Source organism: Arachis ipaensis, chromosome B6 (assembly GCF_059453495.1).
Source record: "Arachis ipaensis isolate K30076 ecotype BB chromosome B6, ASM5945349v1, whole genome shotgun sequence".
Taxonomy (NCBI): domain Eukaryota; kingdom Viridiplantae; phylum Streptophyta; class Magnoliopsida; order Fabales; family Fabaceae; genus Arachis; species Arachis ipaensis.
The window spans coordinates 96,617,510-96,627,656 of NC_142441.1; the positions used below are offsets into that span (position 1 = coordinate 96,617,510).

General features: G+C 27.6%; 1 protein-coding gene across 1 annotated transcript; it reads left to right on the forward strand.

The window, feature by feature from the left end:
* The first annotated feature begins 2,216 nt into the window (after positions 1-2,216).
* LOC107648266 (monodehydroascorbate reductase-like) lies at positions 2,217-10,147 on the forward strand. The gene is made up of 10 exons (XM_021104561.2): positions 2,217-2,264; positions 2,368-2,439; positions 6,782-6,833; positions 8,139-8,219; positions 8,330-8,448; positions 8,558-8,777; positions 9,113-9,234; positions 9,341-9,466; positions 9,587-9,727; positions 9,824-10,147. The coding sequence occupies exons 1-10, from the start codon at positions 2,217-2,219 to the stop codon at positions 10,145-10,147; spliced, it is 1,305 nt and encodes a 434-aa protein (XP_020960220.2).

The following is a 10,147-nucleotide window of genomic DNA, read 5'->3' on the forward strand; positions in this document are numbered from 1 at the left end:
CATGTACGCGTGCGCGTCAGTGTCAAAACTTCAATCCCAAATTTGAATTTTGTCGCAGGCGCTCGTTCAGATAACATAGCGCTCTCTTTGCAAATGAGCGCTAATCACATCCACGCGTGCGCATCATGTACGCGTACACGTGGGTCCTCTAACATTCTTGCCCTACGCGTAAGCGTCCTATACGCGTGTGTGTCGCTAGAGAGCGTTGCGTTCTTCAATTGAGCATAGCGTTCTCTGGATTGCTTCCTTCTCTGTTTCTTCTTTTCTTCTGTCATCAATCAAAACATTCAATCAAAGCCTTGCTAAAATCATAAGATTTTGCATCATTCATAATAATCACATAATTCTTGCATAAATCTCATGATAATGCATAAAATCACAATGTTTGACTGAATCAAGATAGACATAAAATTCCACTCCAATCACTTACTTATTGTGCAAGAAATGCATGAAACCTAATGAAAACAAGTAAAAATTGCTAGTAAAACTAGGCTAAGATGACTTGTCATCACCCATAAACCTCCAACCGTTGCCATCCTCATCAACCATTACATGCTGGTACGAGAACTGGAAACACCGGACTTTATAGCTTTGATTGCTGCCATTTCGCAGGTGGCAGACACGAAGTCATCCAATTCGCGGGCCGCCCCTGACTTAGCTCAATTCGTGGGCGTCGAATGTGAGGTGGTCCATTTTGTAGGCGTCAAACGTGAGGTGGTCCATTTCGCATTCGTCGAACAGGAGTTGGCCCATTTCGCTTGCGTCGACACTAGATTGGAAAGACGGCTACGTCTCGGATGTGCCACTCAATCCTCTACAATGTCAACCTCTATTTCACATGCACCAATCCTGAGTTGAAGGATAATTCCAATTCGCAGGCGGTGCACTTGAGATGGCCATGCGCAGGGACGGACATAAGGGGGCGAGTGGAGGCCTCGCCCCCCCCCCCCCAACTTTTTTAAAAAAAGATTAATAGTAACAAGTTATTAAGTACGATTTAATTTTTTTAAAATTTATTTAATATTTAGTCTAATATAAATAAAAGTACAGTCTAACCTAAATATTAATGATTTCTAATATCTAAAAAGTAAGTAACAATGTTAAAAAAATCTAAAAAGATATTATTATTATTATTATTATTATTATTATTATTAAATAAAATTTTTCAAATCCCATAAAGTGAATTTTTTTTTCTTTTTGTGAGCGTCCTTCTTTATTCATTTGGTATCATTCTCTCTGTTTCAACTATTACAACTGAGAGATCTTTTTCAGTTATGAATATTGTGAAGAATAACTCAAAAACAAAATAAAAGATGAATTTCTTGCTAATTGTCTTTTAATTATATTGAAAAAAATTACTGAAAAATTTAACACAGATTCTATTATCGATGAATTTTATGATACGAAGAATCGATCACTTCGTTAATAAAAAGAACATGCATATTTTTTGTACTTTAAAATATATTTTCTATCGGTATATTTTTATAATATATTTTATATTATATAACTTTTTGCATAATTTTGTAATATTATATATGTTATTGGCCTATAATAATATTTTTTAATCCGTCTCTAGTCATACGCATTTTGATTTTTCTTTTCTTTTTTTACGTATTTTAATAAATAATGATTTTCATATATTTATTTAAATAAATAAGCATTTCTTTCCTGCCAGTTTGAAAGGAAAAAAAACATTATGCATTAAAAGTATTAGAAAAAACATTAAAAAATAAGTATTTATTATAAAGACAGATAAATATATGTGACATGTTAAAATATTTTAGATCTATTTACATTGAATAGTAAATGCATGTCTATTTTTTTAATCACAGTTAATTCTTTTTATTTTCATAATTTTTTATTTTTATTTATTTTTCCCTATCATAAATATTTAATTTATATAAAATATATTTATTAGTAAAGTGGATATACAGTGTCAGAAAAATGTACATAAAGAATTTCTCATTTTACAAGTTTGGTCTAAAAATTGCAAAAGAAGTGTACAAGTTTCGTGAGATAAACAAAATAAATAAACAAAACGAAAACTAAAAAGGTAAGAGAATGCTGAGTCAATGAAGCGAATAAAATGCATCCCAGTTCTCTAGATAATTATATTCAACATTATACATTGCTTCGTATTAATAATGAACTCTTCTAATTGATACTTACAGTTACAAACACTATCATCAATCTCTGTTCTCTGATCTCACAACAAAATGGCAAAAAGCTTCAAGTATGTCATTCTTGGAGGAGGAGTTGCCGCCGTTAGTTCTCTCCCTCCCTTGATCAATTAATTAATTAATGTCTCGTCATACTTAGAGTTCGTGTTTTATTAGTCGTTTAACGCATTCTTTAACAAGATAACAGGGTTACGCAGCGAGGGAGTTTTCCAAACAGGGACTTAAGTCCGGGGAGTTGGCCATCATTTCCAAAGAAGCGGTACGCTTTATTAATATTTTACGATCGAGAAATTTTATGTTACAAATATTTGTGTTATTACTAGTGTTAAATCTGTGCGATCTACAGATTTATATTTTAATTTGATATGATAAATTAAAAATAATATTTTATAATAAAAAAATTTTTAAATTTAGTATAACACTATCGTTATTATTATATAATAAACGTACTGAAAAATAAATTAAATAAAATGAAATTATATATAACACTATATATAACTGAAAAAAAGTTATAAGATTATATTAAACGGAATGAAATTACATATTTTATAATACTATCATTGTTACTATAAATATAAGATTATTTATTTTTTTCAGTTATATACATTATTTGAATCATAGAAAAAGAGACTTGAAAAAATAAAAATGTATATAACTGAAAAAATAAATAATTTTATATTTTAACAAAATATATATGTAATTTCATTTAATTTAATATAATCTTTTGTAGTTATCATATTTATTTTTAAATTATGTAAATTTTTTTAAAATATTTTTAGATGCATATGCTTACTTAAAAATTTAAATAAAATTGTATTTTAAATTTAAAATTTTAAATACAATGTTTTAATTAGCAATTAGAAATTAGAATCATATTTTTTTAAACAAAAATACATTAAAAATTAATAATTAATTTAATTGTATCAAAAATAGTTCATATTAAAAGTTTAACATTTTATGACATCAAATACTAAATTATAAATTAATAAAATATCAATGGTGTGAATTGAAAAATAAAATTATAAGTAATAACCAAATAATTCTAATTTATATTGTTAAAAAAATTAAATTCCAAACATAAAAAAACAAAAAAAAAATAACAACTCAAAAAAAAATAATGTTTTCACCAAAACAAACAGATGTGTTTGATATTATTCTATTAGATAAATTCTAAAAAAGAATTCTAAAATATGTGTATTCAAATTCTTAATTTTTATTCTATTTCTTGATTATCGTATAAGAGGTATCCTTTCTGCTTTCGAATCTTCAGACTCCGAAGATAGTCGTTTGATTGGCGTAATAGAATTTTATCGTTTGATTGACGTAATAGCATTTTTCAACACCTCAAATTTACTATTGTCCGAAATTTTATTGGAGAATTCAATCAATAAATTATGTACAAAATTCTATGTTAAATTAAAGACATCATTTACATTTTATTTTAACTCAATAATATTTTTTGAATAATTATCTTTGCACCTTTTATTTCTTCTCCTTCAATGACTAAGGATGTCCTTGAGGTTGGAAGCAAACTACTAATGTAGTCAACATCCTAAAATTATAATTAATTATTAATTATTTTATATAAATTAGATATTAGCAATGGCCAAAGAATCAAAAAATTAATTAATTTTTAATTGAAATTACAATTATAAATATACCCACGATTTGAATAGAGTGAGTCTCTCTAAATTTATTTATGAGGCCCACAACATCAGATATTAGGGGTGATCACAGGTTAAGTTGGTTCGGGTTTGGGGTGAAATTAGAACCGAACCAATTGAATTGTAATTGGTTCGGTTTGGTTCGAATTTATATTTTTTTATTTATGTACCTGAATCAAACCAAATCGATTAAGAACGGATTGGTTCAATTCGGATAATTGGGTACCAAATGAAACAGAAATTCATAAAAAAAATAAAATTTTTATCTTAAAAATTCTGTAAATACAATAAACATGTAAAATCAATAGAAATAATCCAAACATGTTAAACACCAAACATATTAAAAACTAAACACATTAAAATCCAAACATATCAAAAGGCATATATATTTTAAATTTTTATTTTTTCATTTAATTAACACATGGTCGGATCCACGGGTTGATTTGGGTTCTGCATCCCTAGAACCGTTACTCGGACCAATTACTAGAGAGAGTCATTGGTTTGGTTCGAATTGGACCCGATTACCCATTGATTTCAGAACTAATTTAATTGGTTCGGTTCGGGTTCGGACGAGTAATCGGGCACCCGATAACCATGATCACCCCTATCAGACATCTTTCTAACTTTATAAGAAGGTAAAAAATGTGAATTATCAGATATTTAAACTTCAACGATAAAGAGAAATATCTTATCAATTAGGTTGAGTAAAAGTGTAGGTGTATTTGATAGATCTTCTTTCTGTAGGGTATCATTTAACATATTAATAATAAAAAAAATATAAAAAAAATGTCATTAAAAATACCTCCGTTAATGTTTCTAGAAATAAATATATACTGGTTAAAACTTATCATTAGGAGTGGATCAAGTATCTCTACACAACTCTTTTTTAATATTTGTTTTGCCTCCTTATCAAAGACTACAAAACATGCACAGTCATAATCATCAATGACAACAAGCTTGATTCAGTACCTGCTTAATAACAAAAATTATCATAAAAAAAATTAAATATAGACTTATTCAATATTTAATCCACTGTTATTAGACTTTAAATTAAAAAAAATAAAAAATTTTGGAGTTATGAATAAAAGAAGACTACCATAACTTGAACACTTAAAAGTTTTTGTAAGAATATAAGTAGACCTATTGTATTCACATTCACCGTACTATCAGTCTAAAGTATCCATAATATGACTTATAATAGCTAAGATAATACAAACAACATTTTAAAAAATAATTATTGGTTTAAGATACGGATAGAAAGAATAAAGACATGAAAAGATAAAAGTATGATATAATAGTAAAAATAAAATTTGAGTATAATTTGAATTTAAAAACAAATTTAAGTTCGATTTGAATATAAAAACAAACAAATCTTTTAATTTGGTGAGTTTTTAAATCTAAAAGACAAACTTAAATAATTAAGATGAATAAATAAAAATAATTTATGTACAATGAATTAAATTTCTTTTCCAAATTTTTTTAGCTAAAAAAATTATCGTATCTAATTCTTTTAACTGTTGAATGATTTTGCCTTGATAATTTTTAAGAATGCAACCTCATTTAAAATTTTGCTGATATTATTTCTAGGTCCTTCAGATGTTACAAAGCTAAATAAATAAAGAAAAATTATATTAGATAACACAAAAATAGTCTTAAGCTAAAGAATATATATATATACTTTTAAATTGAATGACATTTTTATGTTTAAGATTGAAGAATATTTTTGTATCATACATATAATTTTGTTAAACAACTTTTTTTTTAAATTTTAATTTATTTTACAAAGAGTAAAAATTCACAAAAAAATATATATTTTTAAAAAATTGTGAATAAATATTATCATTAAATAACTTTACTCTAACAAATTCAAGTAAGATGTGCCATGCGGTAGGTACCCTTTCTCTATCTCCCATCCCCTTATAGAAAAAATGCTCTCGGCTCTGTCCTATTTTTCTTTTTCTTTTTTTATTAAAAAAAATATCTCTATAGATATATAAAGATATTAATTTTAAAAAAATTAAAAATAATACAAAACTATAACATAATTCATTATAGTTAATCTATATTTAATATATTAAAACACAATACAAACATAAATTTAACATAATTCACATACACAGTAAATATCCACGTACACATTAAAAGAAAATTAAAAAAAAAAAAACGCGTTACCAAATACCAATATACATAAGAAAGAACATTTTAGCAAATTTATTGTTCACGGAAATTTAACAAGTCCCCCTAAGATGGGTGCCTTTACTTCGTCTCCCTTCTCATTTATTCACTAGGATGGATATCCATCCGACCATCCCTGTGAAAATTTTGTGAATCCCTGATAAGCCTCCCGTTACAGCCTTACAGGTAATTTATGCGGATACCCGCTTTTACTTTTTATTTTTTATTTTTATTTTTTTGCCATCCTAATTATATCAGTATATGAAGCAAAAGCATGACTAATACTATTACAATTTTCAAAACTACAATTTCTAACCCTAGAATACGTTTAATGTGTATTTTAAAAGCTTATTTTTATTCAACCTTTAACAATGTGTTGGATTAATTAAATGTGTAATAATTTCATGTGTTAAAAATATAAAAAACAGACCTATTATAAAATAATACATGAAAGATAATAATTTATTCTCTAATTTTAAAAATAACTATATTACGTGTTAACAAAAATAAATTATTAAATCAGTTATTTATCTAAAATATATAAAATATATATTATAATAAATTATATATTATATATATTTATATATAAATACTCAGTCTGATTTTAGAATATATATTGCATTTTTATTTCAGAAAATTATCGAAACAATTGGCATAATTACTATATAAAGTCATCCAATCAAATGTTTATGTTTGGATAGTTTGTGACATAATAAATTATTGAGCAAATAATTTAACTGTTTGTATTTTTTTTTAACATAGGTGGCACCTTATGAACGCCCAGCTCTCAGCAAAGGTTTTCTTTTTCCAGAGTGTGAGTTTCTATATATTGCTGTTTGTAGTATTAAGGGTCTTCACTCTTCAATATAAGGTCTGGCCCGAATTTATTTGAATTAAGTCCGGATGTATTATTTTTATTTGATAAAATTTTCGGAATGAATTTAGGTCAAAGTAGATAGAGTTTATAGAAAAGTTAAAAAAAAATATTATTATTTTTTATCATATTTTTATAAAATAAGTATTTTTAAAGTTAAAAATATAAATATAAAATAATTTATTTATAAGCTATTTTTAATATAATCATTTATTATTTAAGTTATTTTATCAAAAAGGAGTTTAATTAAGTTGTTTACCCAAACTGGACCTCAAGTTATGTTTAAATAATAAAATATATATTTTACTATAAAATTAATAGTAAAATTTTATATTCTTATTATTCATTTAATATTTAGATAAAGTATATTTTTTGTCTTTAACAAAAATTTCAACAATACCCCTAAAATTTTATTTTGTTTTAATTTTGTCTCAAAAGTTTTTTATTTACATCAAATATACCCTTAGATGCTAATTTTTCAAAAAAGTTAGAACTAATTCAATAACAATTTCATAAGAACAACGTTCAAAATAACCAAATCAAGCATAATTTTCATGCATTATTATTTGATTAATCTTAAATTTTTTGAAAATTTAGCTATTAAGAATATATTTGATACAAATTGAAAATTTTTGGGACAAAATTGAAACAAAATAAAATATAAAGTTCTTAAAACCTTTACCAAACTTCAGGGACAAAAAATATATTCTAGCCTTAATATTTTTTATATTATTTAGAATTATTTTTATTTTAAAAAAATTTATTTTAGTATAAATATTATACTTAATATTTGTTAGATTTAATCTTTAAATAGAAGAGTTTATTAATTTACTATAAAAAAAAAATTTACAGTATATATTAATTATATATTAGATTGACTCGGTTTAATCCAATTCATGTCATATTAGTTTAAGACCAAGTTCGAGTTTTTAAAACAAACTCAGTAAAATATTAGGGTGGAAATTGAGGTTAATTAAAATAAACCCAGCCATTCCCTTTTTTCTTTTCCTAAATTTCTTTTCTTATAAACTTCCTTTTCAAGGTAGTCTAATAGTCTTTCTGCCCAAAAAACCAAAAAAATGGTACAAGATGGTTGATCACTCTTCCATTGGGTGACTTAAAAAGTCCCTTTTGCAATTTTTCCTAATCATTTTTAAGATTAATTTTAAAGAAAACTATTTTTATTTTTCAAATACCTTGTTTGCCTCATCAATTTGTATATAATGGCACTGTTCCATTTTGCAGCACCTGCTAGACTTCCTGGATTCCATGTATGTGTTGGAAGTGGGGGAGAAAGGTTGGCTCCTGAGTGGTACCAACAACAAGGTGATTTTAATTGAGACCTATGATCTTAATATACAACAATTTTACCATTTTATGAATCAATATTGACGTTAACAACTATATAATCATTCAAATTTAACTAATGATTACAGGGATAGAGTTAATTCTTAGCACAGAAATAGTGAAAGCAGACCTTGCTGCAAAGTCTTTGAGCAGTGCTAATGGAGAAACAATAGAGTACCAGACTTTAATTATTGCAACAGGCTCAGCAGTAAGGATCATTGTGTATATCAGAAAAGAAGTTGAAATTTTGTTGTCCAAATTTCACACTCTTTATCATCATGCTAATACTTTACACTTTTTTCCCCTTTTAATTGAAGGTTATAAAGTTGACAGATTTTGGTGTAGAAGGGGCTGATTCTAAAAATATCTTTTACCTGAGGGAGATTGATGATGCTGAAAGATTGTACGAGGCAATCAAAGCAAAGAATAATGGGAAAGCTGTGATTGTTGGAGGAGGATACATTGGTCTAGAGCTTAGTGCAATTTTGAGGCTAAACAATATTGATGTTACAATGGTCTACCCTGAACCTTGGTGTAGTAAGTAAATAACTGAATATTTGGTAATAATGAGTGGATATTTGGTTGTTTCTTTGTATTTGAATAACTGAATAAGAGTTCAATATTCAAATGAATGGGACAGGTATTGAATATCTAAAAAAAAAAAAAATCGAGGATTCTCCAAGAGCTAAGACAAAAAGAATATAACATGGTAAAATCCACTAGGACTTGATCATGCTGATTTTATAGGTCGTACCTCGACTTATTAAAAAATCTTTTAAAAGGATTCTAAAAAGAAAGAGTACACCAACTTATTAAAGCTTTCTTAGCATATCTCTTGATTTGTAGCTGTAATAATATAAATGATGTTGCAGTGCCAAGACTTTTTACCTCCGAGATAGCTGCTTTCTATGAGGAATACTATGCAAAAAATAAGGGGGTGACAATCATTAAAGGAACTGTTGCTGCTGGTTTCACTGCTAATTCCAATGGAGAGGTAATGTTGCCTGCGATCTCTGCCCTATTGTAATTTTTTTCTAAAAGGATGATTTGAACTTTGAAGTTGCTAATCAAACTTAGCATGATTTCTATACACAATTCAGGTAAAAGAAGTAAAGTTGAAAGATGGAAGAGTTTTGGAAGCTGATATTGTTGTTGTAGGCGTGGGAGCAAAGCCTCTAACAAATTTGTTTAAAGGGAAAGTTGAAGAGGACAAAGGCGGAATCAAGGTTTGAGAGTCAAATTCAAATCTAGAGAGGCTTATGGCAGTTTTTGTTTGTTCCTAAAATGTGCTAACAATGTTTTATTGTCAACAATAGACCATGATGAAATTGTGTTAATGGTTACAGACTGATGCCTTCTTCAAAACAAGTGTAGATGATGTTTATGCTGTTGGAGACGTGGCTACTTTCCCTATGAAAATGTATGGTGATGTGAGAAGAGTTGAACATGTCGATCATGCTCGCAAATCAGCCGAGCAGGCTGTAAAGGTTAGCACATTTAACTGTCAATCCTGGCCTTGAATGTATCACTATAGTAGCATCAACAGAACAATTCATTTTGTAAGAATGGATTACTTGATGTAGGCCATCAAGGCAAAAGAGAATGGGGAAACAATAGAGGAGTACGACTACCTTCCATACTTCTACTCTCGCGCATTTGACCTGTCATGGCAATTCTATGGTGACAATGTTGGAGAGGCAGTGGTATTTGGAGACAGAGATCCAAAATCAGCAAAGCCAAAGTTTGGAACATATTGGATTAAAGATGGCAAAGTCTTTGGAGTATTCTTGGAAGGTGGAACCCCAGAGGAGAACAAGGCTATTGCCAAAGCTGCCAAAGTCCAGCCTCCAGCAGAAAATCAGGATCAACTGGCACAGGAAGGTGTTTCCTTCGCTACTAAATTATGA